This window comes from Eptesicus fuscus, chromosome 9, assembly GCF_027574615.1.
Source record: "Eptesicus fuscus isolate TK198812 chromosome 9, DD_ASM_mEF_20220401, whole genome shotgun sequence".
In the NCBI taxonomy this organism is placed as follows: Eukaryota; Metazoa; Chordata; class Mammalia; order Chiroptera; family Vespertilionidae; genus Eptesicus; species Eptesicus fuscus.
In genome coordinates, this window is record NC_072481.1 from 69,567,495 (window position 1) to 69,584,801 (window position 17,307).

At 37.8% G+C, this 17,307-nt stretch overlaps 1 protein-coding gene across 1 annotated transcript in view; it reads left to right on the top strand.

The window, feature by feature from the left end:
* The window catches only part of BRDT (bromodomain testis associated), a 43,979-nt gene that overhangs the window by 24,442 nt on the left and 2,230 nt on the right, over positions 1-17,307 (top strand). Inside the window, exons 14-18 of the mRNA XM_008154746.3 lie at positions 5,902-5,963; positions 7,341-7,512; positions 14,799-14,896; positions 15,569-15,774; positions 16,775-16,949. Of these exons, the coding sequence (XP_008152968.2) occupies positions 5,902-5,963; positions 7,341-7,512; positions 14,799-14,896; positions 15,569-15,774; positions 16,775-16,949 (713 nt within the window). The remainder of the gene's footprint in view (positions 1-5,901; positions 5,964-7,340; positions 7,513-14,798; positions 14,897-15,568; positions 15,775-16,774; positions 16,950-17,307) is intronic.

Sequence of the window (17,307 nt, forward strand, 5' to 3'; positions counted from 1 at the left end):
TAAGATTGAATAGTAATGAAATCCCAAATCTTTGAAAAAACTAATGAGAAATCTGTGGGTTAGTGGTACTTAACTTGCAAACTTCTGATCAGCATGTGCAAATTGTCATGTGCAGATAAGTGATGAAAATTTATTGAACATTGGTATAAAAATAAGGCCTTTTTATTTTTCATCATCTCAAAATCTCATTAAATGTCAGATCAAAGATGTAAATGAAGCTTGACAATAAAATGAATTCCAGATATATATTCCTATGTAAGCTAGGCTGTGCTAGTATGCTCATATAAGCTATTGAGAATTTTCTAATGCTCAACAACCTTAGCTATCTTGAGTGATATAATAAGAAGGAATATAATTACTAGATCTAATCTTATGGCTGATAATATTACTGGGAAACAATCAAATGAAGCAGGTCAGCAGTAATAGTGCTTTTGAATTATACCTAATAAGGAAATAACTTCAGGAAATGTCTAAATGTAAGCACAGATCCTGGATTAGAGTGAAATAGAATAATGTACAGAAATGTTTATAATTCCAATTGCTAAACAGTTATACACAAAGAAACTGAAAGGTTACGCCATCAATTCTTTACCTGTTTAAGACAAAGTGAATATATCACTTCATCCTCTGGACTTTTTGCTTTTATATGTTATTTTTTAAATATATTTTTATTGATTTCAGAGAGGAAGGAAGGAGAGATAGAAAGATCAATAATGAGAGAAAATCATAAATTTTGGTGTGATGTTCAGAGAATTAAGTTTTTTTTTTAACAATTGTTTCTTTTTAAAATAACTTTTCTTGTTCGTAGGTGAGAAAATAAAAAAAAGAAAAAGAAAAATTCTCTGGTATTACAGCCTAGGTTTTCTATAGAATTAGCCAGAACGTGATTTTTTTTTTTTTTCCACACAAGGGAAAAAGGGCAAATATTCAAGTATAGATTTTGTTCACCTTTTTAGGAGGGGGTGGTTTATGAAATGTAGGAAGTACAAAATGACAGCTTTGGAGTAATCTTTGCCATTCAAGCTAGAGAGTTTAAGAGAAATGGTTAGAGTTTATCATTTAAAATTTTAAAACATGTATTAGGTTCTCATCAAAATGTTTACAAAGTATTAAAAGGATAAATTCAAGGAATGAGGCTTGATGAAAAATTTTCATATATTAAAGTCCATACTTGAGCCTTGAGTCTTATTAATAGTGATACATTTTGACTTGTGTTTTTAAATTTTTCTGTTCAAACTGGGCCTTCTTGAATAAACAGGCCTTGTAGAATAGTGTTTCTCGTCCTTGGCCATACATTAATAATGTACTTTTAAAAAATATATTTTATTGACTTCAGAGAGGAAGGGAGAGAGAGAGATAGAAACATCAATGATGAGAGAGAATCATTGAACCTCCTCCATGCCCCCCACTGGGGATCGAGCCCGTGTGCCCTTGACCAGAATCGAACCCTGGACCCTTTAGTCCACAGGCTGAAGCTCTATCCACTGAGCTTGGCCGTACATTATAAACACATGTAGAACATTGAACATGCCCAAATCTGAGTTGAATGGAGAGTGGAGCAAGGTATATGCAGTATTAAAAGTAATCCAGGTGACTTTAATATGCTGCCTTGTTTGTAACTATCAATGTAGGTTTTTTTGTTTTGTTTCCACTTTCTAATTCTAGTTAAAATGACCTTGGTAAAAGGAACGGGCAATTTACAATCAGTTTGTTCTATATTAAAATAAGTTCCAAATAATTAGATGAAAATTGCCAAAACATCCTTTAAAGGAGCAAAGTTTTCCGTTCAGAAACAAATTGCTTTTTTTTATCAATAGAACATGACTTAGGTGATAAGCTTGGGTAAATCATTTAGCACCTCTGGACATGCCTTCTTTCCTATAAAATAAGGTAGTAGAAGCAGGTAGTTATTTTCAATCACTTCTCTATCCCTGTCATATGACATAAGTATGATTTGTTTTTCCAATAAACTTTCAGTAATTTTTTTCTGAACATGGCATTATGTTCTTGTTTTGCATTATGGTATTATATTTATATCAACTTACCAAGTTTTAAGTCTTGCTGATAATATTTGGTAACTCTGGAGCATTTATCTCCGTGCTTGATAGTGATGGGTATTAAACCCTTATCCAGCTCTATTTTTTTCTATAATTTGTTTTTGCCTTATTTGAAATGAAAACTTTCCAATCAAACTTTCATATTGAGGTTTTTGGGAAGATGTGAAAACAGAACACATTACCTAACATTTATGTTATGATTTGTTTAGTAGTTTACATATATTATCTAATTTGATCCTTATAAAGATAGGTATGCATGTTTTTGTCCCTGTTTCAATTATGTTTGTAAGACTGGTAGGACTTCTTTGCTAAGTAAAATGTGTTCCTAAGCTTGAGAGTGAAAATATGTATTTTGTATTTTCATTGCAAAGGCTAGAAACAGAAATATGCAGTTTTACTTTACTGTGTTTCTGGAAAGTCAGTGATTTGAGAGTAGAATGAGAAGCCAAATGCTGAGTGTTAGCTATCATCTTCATCTATCTATAGTCTGTAAGACTTAAAGACATACTATATTAGGTAGCTTTGATTATTTTTTCTTAAAGTAAAAGTAAGTTTCTTGAAGCTCAGGATAGTGAGGCAAAGGAAGGGCCCTTGGATACAGGATGGGGGACAGGGGAGAAGCCTGGGATGAGCTGCTGCTGCCCACTGCTCCCCTGGTTGCAAATCTTTTTGGAACGCTTAGAGTTTAGGATAGAGGACACAAAGGTATACACCTGAGAAAGGGGTACAAGTGTGCTCAAAGAAGAGTGAGCCTGGCTTTGATTTTCTAAAATTGAAATTCTTTTATGCCTTTTGCTATTGTCTTCAGATTTCGAAGTGCTAATTTGTATAATAATCCAGAGCTTTAGTTTTATATATCAGAAAACCAAGATGATACCCTTGAATTTTTAGCAGAGTACTAACATGGCATGTCATATTTTTTATTATATTTAAGAGTTTATATCATAGAATAATGTAGTTTAGGTACATATTTGAACAATTAAGACAGATGTATAGATGTGCATATACTATAATTATATTAATAAAGTCTGGTTTTGTTCAAAGGTGAAACCATAATTTCTCCCCAAAATGTAAAAGCTACCTGGATCTATATCCTTGGTCTTTGCAGTCTATCTTCTTCCCTTCTCCCACCTAACCCCCAACACTTAAAATGATACTTAGTAGAATGACATTGATAGGGTTCATATAATTGAAAATACTTGAATCCTTTAAATTAAAGCACATTTTTTGCCAACTCAAACACAGAAAGTACTTCAGAACTATAAACAGCAACCACACACCAGGCCAGGTCTCAGAAGGCAGGTAAAAACCAAGGGGGTGAAAACTGGGCCACAGGTCCCTTGCCTGCATCACTATCCTTCAGGCTTTGCCCATGTCTGGGGACACATGGAAAAAGAGAACCTTCCCAATTGGATTGCAAGTTGAGGAAATCGGAGGTCTCACGTTAAGTGAATATAGGGATATCTTCTTGGAAAGAGAAAGATTTTGCTTGCTTATACACACACACACACTCACAACATCCCTACATCATAAGCCATCTATAACCATTTTGATTCGCTTGAGCAGCACAGATGGCCTTTTATAGATTATGTAAAAAATAAAGCCATTTCGGTTTCCTTTGCAGATTTCGCTCAGTTTCCTAGAGTATTCAGTGTCCACACTTCAAGGGCCCACCACACTCTTTCAAAATATGCTTGGCTTTCAATATATTAACATCTATTGCTGGCCTCAGGCTTTAAACACTGACACAGCCACTAATGTCAGTGATGCCAGATCAGTCTGTATGATTATGCTTTTGGAGAACAAAAGAGAATGTACCCATACTCAAAAAGAAGGCCTTTGAGCTTTTCAGACATAAAAACAGTAAACTTCCCTGGGAATATTCCTCTTGTCCACTGAACTTTTAAAGTAGACTATCAACCATTGTAGGTGTTACTCATTTACACAACACTTTTCTAACATAAGCTGTGAGTACATTCTATTCCCCTAAGAGAGTTTATTAACTAATATATCTTTTATATAGGCAATTTCTAAGTTCATATTTCTTTACAATTTTACCCTATTTTGTACTTAATTACAGTTCACTTAATAAACTTTATTTCAATAACTAAAAAAAAAAGAGCATTTAGCAATTTTAATAATGTCCAGCATCAAACATTTTAGGAAAGGAAAGAACAGTAACCTATCCAATGGAAACTGATGACATTTCAGGAGGCAGAAGGTAATTATTAAAATTAAAATGTAGCCCTCGCCAGTTTGGCTCGGTGGATAAACCATCATCCTGTGGACTGAAGGGTCCCAAGTTCAATTCTGGTCAAAATCATGTACCTCGGATGCAGGCTCCTCCCTGGCCCAGGCCCTGGTCAGGGCTCAAGCAGGAGGCAACCAGTCAATGTGTCTCTCACATCATCAATGTTTCTCTTTGTCTTTCCTTCTCTTTTCTACTCTCTCTAAAAATTAATGGAAAAATATCCTCAGGTGAGGATTTTAAAAAATTTAAAATGTATTCAGTTTGAATAAGATTTGGTATTGACCAGCCTTGGTGTCCTGGAGCCTGAAGCAAATAATGATCACTTGCTCATGCAAGCTGGACAGGAGAAGAGGGGTCAAGGCACTAACTATAGTTTGGAGCTTTACCACACTGACCTAGACTTGCAATTGGGGAAAATAGCACCAGAATATACATATACATATACATATACATATACATATACATATACATATATAGTGACTAATATGCTAATTGTCCCTCCAACGGTTTGACCATTCGACCAGTCGCTATGATGCACACTGACTACCAGGGAGCAGATGCTCTGACCATAGGTTAGCTTGCTGCTGGGGTCTGGCCAATCAGGACTGGGGGAGACAAGCCGGACACACCCTGGAGCCCTCCCGTGGCCCCTCCCTGGCCTGCCAACCTCCCACAGTCCTTCCCCAGCTGACCCCAATCACCCCAATGGGCACTGGGCTAGATGTGCTGGACATGCCCTGGAGCCCTCCCGCAGTCCCTCCCCAGCCCCTATCGATCATGCACCAGTGCCGTCCCTTGGCCTGGCCTGCACCCTCTTTCAATCTAGGACCCCTTGGGGGGTGTCTGCAGGCCAGGCTGAGGGACCCCATCGTTGTACAAATCTGTGCACCGGACCTCTAGTTTTAATAAAGGAAGAGGAACCTATGAGCACCATGTCAGAGATCTGTTCTTATACCTACTCTACTGCCAGTGTCGGCTGTAAAGATATTTGTCAAATTATTATAAAACCCCTTTGGAGCCATATGGTTGAGGCTGCCAAATAGTTTAGATGTAACTAGAGTACTAATCAGATGGTATCTTTATTATAATGCTTAGCAAGCAGAGCAGACTACACCATGAAATCAAATAGCTTCGCTTTTAATAAAATACTATGTCCTTTCAGATAAATAACATACCCTTGTCTTATAGTAAATTCTTATTTTAATTTAACTCTTAACAGCTACTTGGTAAATGATGATTTTAGCATAATTGGTACTGTTTGTTTAATTAAAACCTTCTCTCTTTTGTGACTTGTTCCTTTTTTAAAATATCACTAACTTGAACTCTTAACAGTGAAGTAACACTGTTCTTTTTTGCCTAAATAATACAAATTGAAAATTGTGAGTAGATATGTATTCCATTATGTGGGAAAGAAATATCCCTTTTAAAAGCAAGTATTCCTTTAGAAATTTTGATGGATTCAAAGAGGGTAAAATCCTGGAGCATATAAGAACCTCTTAAGAGGCTGGAGTTAAGGCATTTCACCATTTTATTTCTAATATGAAAATAATTAATTTAGAAGTAATTTTAAGCTTGCAAACATTTCTTTTGCAGAAATGTTACCTAAATTTACTGAAGTGAAACAGAATGGATCTCCTTCTAAAGAGAAAGTAAAGGTAAAGTTAATTCTCCATTTTTACTCTACCTTAGAATTTAAAAATTATTTATACTAATGAAAGGGTAATATGCTAATTAGACCAGGAGACCTTCCAGATGTCCTTCCAGACAAAGCCATGGTGGCGGAGCTGAGGCAGAGGTGGTTAGAGGTGATCAGATCAGGCCAGAAGGGGAGGGCAGGTGGGGGCGATCGGGCCAGCAGGCAGAGTGCTTAGGGGCATCAGGCAGGCAGGCAGGTGAGCAGTTAGGAACCAGTGGTCCCATAGAGATTGGGCCTAAACCAGCAGTCAGACATCCCCCCGAGGGGTCCCAGATTGGAGAGGGTGCAGGCTGGGCTGAGGGACCCCCACCCCCTGTGCACGAATTTCGTGCACCGGGTCACTAGTGTATGTTATAACTCACTAGTATAGTAGTAGCTTTCTTTGCAATTGGTTGTTTGTTTGATTTACATGAAGACTTGTCACTCTATTCAGTTTGTCAAATGTTCAGATTTCTCATGAGAGCTGATTGAATAGAGAAAGTATTAGGTTACATTTTTCTAATAAAATATAACTATTATATAAGTCAAACAAATAAGAACAAATTATAGAATTTTTGGCTCAGTCTTGTGAGTCTAAATATAGAGGGCAGCCTTGGTGTTCCCATATACTACACACAGTAGGTGGAATAAGGGCTTAGCCTAGTGCCTTTCACAGCGTAATCATTAAGTGTTAGCTATTATAATATAGCTTTTTAACTGAGTACTGAATCCCATCTCCCTTTAGGTCTGTAATTCAGTGAAGAAAAAGGGGTAAAAGAGGATTTGTCTCTGGATTTGGTATAAAGGCTAAGTTTTTATTTTCAGTAGATCACAGGAAAGCATTTAAAAATAAGTAGCACTGCCCTAACCGGTTTGGCTCAGTGAGTAGAGCATTAGCCTGTGGACTGAAGGGTCCCAGGTTCGATTCCGGTCAAGGGCACATACCCAGTAGGGGTTGTGCAGGAGGCAGCTGATCGATGTTTCTCTCTCATCGATTTTTCTTACTCTCTATCCCTCTCCTTTCCTCTCTGTAAAAAGTCAATAAAATATATTTTAAAAAATAAGTAGCACTGTTTGATAATATACATGTAAGTCTATGTGTACTAGTAATTATGATTTTAGGCTTTGACTAACTACTTAGTATAAGCTATGTATATGATAGCCAAGATATTTAATCTTTCTAAACCTTAGTTTTCTCATTTGTAAGATAAGAATAATTATACCTTATAAATTTGTGTGACTTAAATAATTTCATATTCAAAGATAGTGTTAAATTATTTTCTCATGTTTCTATATTCTTATATTTTGTGTGTGGTTAAAACTCTAAAGGTAATTTTATTTAACTTTGTCTTAACAGATACAATCTTCTATGCAAGATATAACCTCTAGTACTATTGCCCTTTTTCATCAGTCTACACATTCAAGTGGAACTGCACCAGATCACTACCAGTTAGCAATTAATCATCAAGAATTAGAATATAAACAGAGTGTGGAAAACATTTCACCTTTACAAATCCTGCCTCCCTCAGGTAATAAATTAGCAAGTAAATGGCTGCAAATGAGAAACTGACTTCTAAATCTGCATATGAAAACTAGAGGCTCATTGCACGAAGATTCGTGCAATAGGCCTTCCTTCCAGTTTTCCTCTGGCACCAGGGACCCAGGCCTTCGCTCTGGCTGGAGTCTGCTGCCTTTGCTGCAGACTCCAGAGTCTCCAGTGTTCGTCTTCGCTGCGGCCAGAGTGCTGTTCCTATAGATCCCTTTACCCCCTGCCCTCCCTCTCATAGCTGGCATCCTGCCCCGCCCGGCCACTCCATGCCTGGAGCAGCTGGGCAGCCACCATCTTTGTCCTTCTAATTTGCATTTTCCCTCCTGATTGTCTGGTGGGCGTAGCGGAATGATGGTCAATTTGCATGTTTCTCTTTTATTAGTGTAGATGCTAAGGTCATTGTAGCCAGTTTGGCTCAGTGGATAGAGTGTCAGTAGACTGAAGTATCCCAGGTTCAATTCTGGTCAAGGTCATATGCCCGTGTTGTGGGCTTGATCCCCAGTAGGGAGCATGAATGAGGCAACTGATTAATGACTCTTTCATTATTGATGTTTCTATCTATCTCTTCCTCTCTCTTCCTATCTGAAATCAATAAAAATATATTTTTTTTAAATTGCTAATGTCATCTTAATTGCTATGTATCTGAGCAACTGAAAATCATAACTAGTACATTTCAGGTTAGAAATAATCACTGAAACACATTGTTAGAAATTATATGCTTTATACCCAAAGGCACTCTTTACATTTGAATGAAAATTTATATGTACACTTCACATGCTACTTACTTTCATATACATTATACAGTATACATTGGCATGTGTGCTATATAAAAAAACCTGTCACTGCCAGAGCTCATACTACCAAGTTCTGAGCAGACTTGGGAGATATTGCTCTTCATTTCCATGATGCCCATGCCTACATGGGTTGGAAAGGTAAGATGGAATAAGAAAAAGATATTTAGAAATTTCATAGAAAGAAATGGAATTATATATTTTAGAAATAGTTTACAGCTAAGCAAACTTGGGCTAGAAATACTTGCCTAATGATGGTTTTTATTTACCAAAAACGTCTTCTAAAGTTAGCTAACTTTATATTGTTCGATTCATTTGACTTTATAAATGCCTTATAGGTTGTCAGAAGTGGGGGCATTGCCAGTCTCAGAACTGTTCTCCTAGGGATGTGTGGCACAAAGGATATTCTCTGATAGTGACGAGCACAGCCTAGGGAGTAAACCTTGAGACTAATGTATTTGGGGCAAAACTAGAGGCAGGTGTGGATATTCCTTATGCGTGGCTCCTTCCCTCTAGGCGGCTCCTGGGTTTCCACTTGTCCTTCCAAAGCAGAAGAAACTTCTAAGCTGTTTTTCTGTAGCATAGATTAGGAGGAACAGCGAAGTTTGATACACCTTTATTGCTTCAGTAAAAGCTCCCCACTATTCTGTAGAGATCAAGAGAGAAAATATCTAAGGCAACACTGCAGGGCATCTCAGGAAAAAGAATAACAAAAGATCCAGAGTGTAAAATATTTATTCTTTTCTGAGAAAAAGATTTTTAAGATACTCAGGAAAATTACTGAAGGTGTAGTGGTTCTAGGTCATGATCGTCTTGAATACCAGTGCTAGATGTGGGTCTCTTATTTTGTAAAAACAAACAAACAAACAAAAAAAAAACCATTTCAGTCAGGAGTGTAACAACATTAGAATTTATTTTTAGGAAGAGAATTACTACTTACTATATGGAGAATGAATTAAGATGAAGATGCTCTGATGTAGTTGAGACCAAGTAGGAAATCTGAGTGCCATAGTCTAAGAAAGAAATTATGAGGACCAAAATTAAGACAGTAAGTATAGACAACTAAGGGCTCAGTGCACAAATTTGTGCACCTTGAACTATGGGCTGCGAGGCTGTGGTGGGCACAGGGATGGGGTGGGTCTCAGCCCATCCTCTGTGCCAGCACCTGGCCCCTCCAGCCCGGTTCCCTTTCTGCCTGCAGCCCTGCTCCCACCCCTGCTGCTGCTACCATGCACTGATGGTGCCAGCCCCACTCACACCAGCTGACAGCGGAAAGTGATTGGGGCTGGCAACAGCAGCAGGTGTGAACGGGGCCAGCACTGTCAGCGGGTGCGAGTGGCAACTGCTGACCCAATCGCCTCTCAGGAACAGGGGGAGGTGAAGAAATCCTTAGGGGTAATCGGAGCTGGTAGCTGCTGCTCGTACCTGCTGACGGTGCCAGCAGTGGGTGCGAGTGGGGCTAGCGCCAGAAGCAGGTGCGAGCACTGGGCGGGACCATGGTGCACAGGAGCAAAGTATTTTCAGTAGCCACCAGAGGCTCATCCCAATGACAGTGACCAGCGCCCTGCCTTCATCTGGTGCCCCCGCTCACCTGCTCCACCATCTCGCCACGGCCGATGCCTGCCATATTCCATGCTCTACCTCCTGCTGCTGATGCCCACCATGTTCCACACACACCCCCTGGTGGTTAGCACACATCATAGCGACCGGTTGTTTGGTTGTTCCACTGTTGGGTCTATTTGCATATTAGGTTTTATATATATATAGATATAGGTATATAAATAATTAGCAAGATATTTGTATGGCAGAATTGGTAGGCTTTGCTAGAATTAGAATCTTATCAGGGTTTTATCCAATAGTTGGGTTGAAAATAACAGGCCAGTATTCATTTTGGACATGTGAGATGTTGCAGAATATCTAATTGGAAATATACAACCAGAAATAGGTGGAAACTAGTCCTAGCTGGTTTGGCTCAGTGGATAGAGTGTTGCCCTGTGGACTGAAGGGTTCCAGGTTCGGTTCTGGTCAAGGGCACATGCCTGGGTTGTGGGCTCGATCCCCGGGGGGGGGGGGTGAGGGGGAGAGGAAGGGGAGCGTATAGGAGGCAGCCAATCAATGATTCTCTCTCATCATTTATGTTTCTCTCTCTTCCCTTCCTCTCTGAAATCAATAAAAATATATTTTTTTAAAATAGGTAGAAATTATAACAAGAACTATAACTTGGGAATTCTCAGTATGTAGAGAAGCTATGAGAATGAATGTATGAAAATACTCAGGAAAATGTTCAGAGCAGGAAGAAAAAGGTCGAGGATAAAATTCTAGGAAACAAAACTTCCTCATTAAGTGGAAAAAAATAAGTTAAAAGGAGATAATCGAAGATGGAAGAGGAGAAAAAAATGGTATAACAGAAGTCCAGGAAGAGAGGTTTTTAGAAGGAAATCATCACTGAGAGTATTACTATAAAACATTAAATTTAGGATAAGGAATGAGGAGACAGGATTAAAACTGGTAATGTGAGGTTTTTTTGTTTTGTTTTGTTTTAGCTTTTGCAAAAGCTCTTTTAATCACCATTGTAACTGGAACCAAAACCAGATTATTGTAAATTGAGAATTAATGGAATCTGAATATAGCCAGCCTTGTCAGAAGTTTGTTGGTGAAGCAGATAGGAAGGAAAGATACCTGTGACTTTAACACTAAGCTTTTTTTTTTTTTTCTAAGACTGGGAGGCATTGTTTTGTTTTGAGTTTTTTAATCAGAGATTTGAACATGTTTAAAGGCTGGTCAGAAGGGAAAAGTTGCTGTTTTCATTATAGTAAGTTAATAGAAGAATGATAGGGATAGCCTTGAAGAAGAATAAAGAGAATGAAAAACAATTGGAAAGAAGAAAGTCAAGATGGTTTTAAAAAAATTCTATCTATGAAAAGGTAGGCTTGACATATTTAAGTCTTCAGTTGGAATCTGTTATTGTATTACTTCAATTTCTGTTTACATGTGATTATAACGTGATGTGTAAAGAGAAAGTTTGGGTGATGTTAGAGTGGCTGGCTGGCTGTTCTGCTACACTTACTCATTTTTCAGAAACAACATGGTTTGCATTTGTAAACTGTAGGTGGCACTATGTTCAAGAGAAACTGTAAATATCTAAAAGCTATAAAATGTATATAGAATTTCACTTTTCTGGAGCTTAATCTCGATAGAAAAAATTTGGGGTTAAACCTCTAATTTAAACAACGAAAGTAAGAAAAACATTACTGAAGTTTTCTTACTTAAAAAAAAAAAACACATGACAAAATATTAGAGTAAGCAAATATTTTTAAAATTGAATTTTCGGTGTCATCAGCTTTTTTTAAAAAACCTCTGCCATTATCTCTACATGAACTGAAAGATGTCTAATTTTTTTCCTTAAAATAAGTTGACATTTTTAGTCATAAGGAATTTTACTACCTTATCCTTATAAAACTTAACCTTTCCCCAGCTTATAAACCTCTCAATTTTATTAAGAATTTTTTAAAAACCAAAACTGTCAACAGTGTGGATTTGCATGGCAAATGGAAAGGTACATCAAAGAGTTTGCTATCTAGCAGAAAAAACAACTTGAATATGAACTAAAAAATATAATATGCCCTAAAAGAATCAAAAATGAAATTTAAGGAGGTGGTAAGGCAGAATAACCTGATCTCTTTGGCAGATATGTATTTTACAGGATAAATAAATATAATTTGAGCTGGGTATTAGAGAAAAAGTAAGACCTATCTATGTATATCTAGGATTGGAAGGCATTCTGTATGGTGGAAACAGCATGAATGAAGGTATTTAGGAAACCAGTCACTTGATGTGGTTAAAGCTTTGACTGGATAAACAGAAATACAAGGAAATAAATTTGGAAATGTAAACCTGGTTCAGAAAATAAAGAATCTTGATATCTAAAGACTTTGGACATGGTGGCAACGGTATAGTCAGTGGGTAACCAATGAAGGTGTTTTTGAGCAAAGGGGTGTGATTCAAGATAATTAATCTGCCAATATTCTGTAGATTAGTTGGAGGAATGGGACATAGAGACCAGAGGAGGAGGAGAGCAACTGGGCTGTTGCTTTAACTGTTGATAATAATCTGTGTTATATCATTTTACTTTACTTCAGGGCTTTTTAGCCATGTTCCAAAGTATAGGCTTCACAAGCTAGTGATCCCCTGTCTTAGAGTAGGCTTGAAGCCGACTTGCATTTGCTCAAGTGTACAATGATCCTTCATGGGTGATCATCTTGGTGTCTATGACTTCTAGTCTCGTTTTTACAACTCAAGGATCCAAGCCTCAGATATATTTATATAACTCTACTGAACATCTATTCTTAAACATAAGCATGTCAAACAGCATTTCAAAACTAAATTTCCCCTTTTTAACCCCCACATTTAAATCGTTACTCTCTAATTATTGATAAGGACACTGCCACCACTTACTCCGAAGTAGCAAACTGAGAGTCATTTAGAATTTACTTGACATATATACTCTTTCTACTTCTTGAATAATATTTGGCCCCAAGCAGAAAAGGGATATAGTTCTGTACTTATAGCTTTCCTCCCTGTTTTTCCATTCCTTGTTGAACTGAGAAAGCATATATACATTGGGCCATCCTATATAATAAAAGGCTAATATGCAAATCGACCAAATGGCAGAATGACTGGTCGCTATGACATGCACTGACCATGAGGGGGCAGATGCTCAATGCAGGAGCTGCCCCCTGATGGTCAATGTGCTCCCACAGGGAGAGTGCTGCTCAGCCAGAAGCCGGCAAGCACAGCAGCGGCGGTAGGAGCCTCTCCCGCCTGTGCAACAGCACTAAGGATGTCCGACTGACGGCTCAAGCCCGCTCCCCACCATCAGTCAGCCATCCCCCAAGGGCTCCCAGACTGCGAGGGGTGCAGGCTGGGCTGAGGGGGACCCCCCCACACCCGAGTGCACAAATTTCATGCACCAGGCCTCTAGTATAGGAATAGACACATTTAAATTTTGTTCATATATCCATTGATAGTGTTTTGTTTCACCCTCCTATGCTCACTTCCTATCCCTTAATGTTCCTCTCTCCTTCAAGCCTCAACTTCAATTAGTGTGATTTAGCCAGAGGATCAGTCAAGGGATTGATGGGTGGTTGAGCTTAAATGTCAATTCCTGCATATGCAAGTGGCCAGGAATTTGTGAACTTGAGTCAGTGAACAAAGGTAATGGTACAGTTTTTATTTGTTCCCTCTGTCCTTTTGTCACTCGTTAGGACCTGTAGACTATAACTAGAGAGAATTGAAACAGAAGTGACCCAATTAAGTTTCATGCATCAAGATGCTCTTGGTCAGAAATGACAAAAAACTCAGCTCAAACTGACGTAAACAATAAGGAATTTTGTTACCATACAAAACCAGTAGTCCACATATAGGTCAGTTGTTTAGGCATGGTTTAACAAAGGTGCAAGCTCTTTCTGCATTTGTCTTCATCCATAATAAATGGCATATTTGTATGAAAGCTTAATAATTAACAGGATTCATAGTTCTCTTCATCTCGAGTCAAACCAACCTTTTGCTATTCTCATCCTCTCACTAGCTACTATAGGTGTTTGGTGTCTTATTTCTTCCATTCTTTGAGTTTTCTTTGTTCTCAGTTTGGCCACCAGGATGCATCTTTCCCTAGAAGTCCTCCAGGCGTCCTCAAACTACGGGCCCACGGGCCACATGCGGGTGTTTTTGCCATTTTGTTTTTTACTTCAAAATAAGATATGTGCAGTGTGCATAGGAATTTGTTCATAATTTTTTTTAAACTATAGTCTGTGGCCCTCCAATGGTCTGAGGGACAATGAACTGGCCCCCTGTTTAAAAAGTTTGAGAACCCCTGGTACGCCTTCTCTTTCTTAAATGATCCATATGGGAAGGATTTCCGTGATTGGTTTGTTCCAATGGAGCTGAGGTCACCCTACACACTGGAGGACTGCTGTAGTTTTGGGACAGATAAAATATATTTTGGTGGGTGAACCACAATGTCAGCTTTAATTTATGCTGACAAAAAAAATGGGGGGGAGGGAGGGGACAGAAATAGAGGTGGTAAATTTCAAGTGAAAAATGTTTATTTTACAATATAATGATTCCCAGGAAAGTTGAGAAGCATCAAAAGTTTCTGACCCACTCTAGCCGGTTTGGCTCAGTGGATAGAGCATCGGCCTTTGGACTCAAGGGTCCCAGGTTTGATTCCAGTCAAGGGCGTGTGCCTTGGTTGCAGGCACATTCCCAGTAGGAGGTGTGCAGGAGGCAGCTGCTCAATGCTTCTCTCTCATCGATGTTTCCAACTCTCTATCCCTCTCCCTTCCTCTCTGTGAAGAATCAATAAAATATACATTTTTTTAAAAACTTTCTGACCTAGAGAGGGGGACAAAGACAAATTCTGGACAAGCAAGATGAACTGTTTTGATTATACTGTTTTTAAAATGTTTGCATCTAGGTGATTATGAAAATCACTTCAATGGCCTAACTGTGATGCATCAGTCTGGTGATGACACAATGGTGGTTGAGTCTGAATGTCAAGTTTCTGTGCAGAAGGTAAGAGTAATGTTATTTTTTTTTCTCACAAGTAATAAAGGGATTTGAAATTTAATATGGTAATGGCCCTAATGAACTTGAGATTTTGGATCTCTAAACCTAATTTTTGCCTATTAAAAAAAAGTTACCTGTGAACAACAACCTTTGCCCACCCTTAGTTCTTATGATTGTATTTATTTGTAAATTCTATAATGCTGGAATTTGCCAGATATCTGGGTTTTTGTTGTTTTTTAAATCCTTACCTGAGGACATACTTGAGAGAGAAACATTGATTGGTTGCCTTCTGCCCCACGTGCCCCAACCTGTACCATTCTTATGGTATCATCTGACTTTGTCTCATTAATCATTTGTATGCTTGCTTTATTTTTCCTATAGGATGATAAATATTATTAAAGTGACTGGTTTATTTATTTCTATATTTTTTGCAGATTATCATATCCTTAGTACATGTTTTACACATTAATTGAAATCCTTATCGTGCATGTTATTTTAATTTATCTTAGATGAATAATTGGAATTTAGCTTATCTGTTTTCATATATTTTCTGACTATAGTAACCTTTTATAAAATTACATTAAGCCTTTATCTATTACCATATCAAAAAACATTGTTATCCTTCCAAAATTTGAATGATATATGCAGACATAGACTGAATCAGATATTTTTTTTTAGGATATAAAAATCAAGAATGCTGACTCTTGGAAAAGTTTAGGCAAACCAGTTAAAACTTCAGGTGTACGGAAATCCTCAGATGAGCTCTTCAACCAATTTAGAAAAGCAGCAATAGAAAAGGAAGTCAAAGCTCGAACACAGGAACTAATACGGAAACATCTGGAACAGAATACAAAAGAACCCAAAGTATTTCAAGAAAATCAAAGGTCTGTAATTTACTGGATTAAAGGAAGCCTTGAGAGATTTAGACATATATTTAAAATATATTAAATTTCTATTCTGTTACATGACTATGATTTACTTATTTTTAGTAGGACATAGAGAAAATTATAATTGCAAGAGAGTAAATTTATTTTTTTTTATATATATATATATATTTTATTGATTTTTTACAGAGAGGAAGAGAGAGGGATAGAGAGTTAGAAACTTCGATCAGCTGCCTCTTGCACACCCCCCACCGGGGATGTGCCCGCAACCAAGGTACATGCCCTTGACCGGAATCGAACCTAGGACCCTTGAGTCCGCAGGCCGACGCTCTATCCACTGAGCCAAACCGGTTTCGGCAGTAAATTTATTTTTTATTGATAAGTAGTAGTTTGCTTTGAAAAGGATAGAAATAACCAAGTTATTCATTGATTTGCTAAAGATACTAATATTTCTCAATGATAAGTGTATCATAATTTAACAGAAATGTCTTAGTGTTTCCATTCTATGTGTAAGAAGATAGTAGTATACCTTGGTCACAGTTTTCAAAACCCATCACTTTTGTTAGACACCAAAAAAAAAAAAAATGTCTTTTGGGTTTGTGTGTGTGTGTGTGTGTGTGTGTGTGTGTGTGTGTGTGTGCTGTTTTTGTTTGTTTGTTTTTGTTACTCTTCGCCCGAGGATATTTTTTCCATTGATTTTAAGAGCGTGGAAGGGAGGGGAAGAGACAGAGAAACATGAATGGGAGAAAAACACATAGATTGGTTGCCTCCCACATGTGCCCCAACCAGGGCCAGGGATGGAACCTGCTCCATCAGTTGCAGGCCAATGATCTAACATTGAGCAAGACTGGCTAGGGCTCACTAATAAATCTTTAAAATAATGTTATGGTATATGAAGAAGGGTTTCTAGAACATTGCTTTATATTTGTCATTTAATAGCATACTTTGTAATAAATTTTAAGGAATTTGAAGCCTACTTGAGTTCTACTATTCCTTTCAGGCACCCTGGCTCCACTCTGGAACCTTTTTCAAATAAGATGCCAAACAAGTGCCTTGGAGACAAGCAAAAAGAACATCAGAAGTCATTGGAAGCTCAAGAGAACAGTAGACTCGGGCTTCTCAAAGACCGAAATTTAGCAAGGGAGAGAGAGCAAGAGCGGAGGAGGAGAGAAGCAGTAAGTGAATTTTGGTTTACTAAATCTAACTAACAAAGGGAAGATTTAACAGAGCAATGTCTTCACATGTTCAAACATGCATTTAAGATAGTTTTTTAATGACAGTGTTACCTCTTTAGAGAGGATCAGGTTCTGGAGCTACTACGATATGTGGGTTCAAATACTGATTCTGCCATTTGCTAGATTTTTGGGTCTGGGCTAGCTATTTAACCTCTCTGTGCCTCAAATTCCTTATCTATAAGGAAGAATAATAATGCCTATTGCTAAGATGAAATGAATTTATATGTATTGAGTATGTAGGACAATATTTAGCACATAGGTAAAGTGATTTATCACTTACTTAGCAGTGTTGTTACAC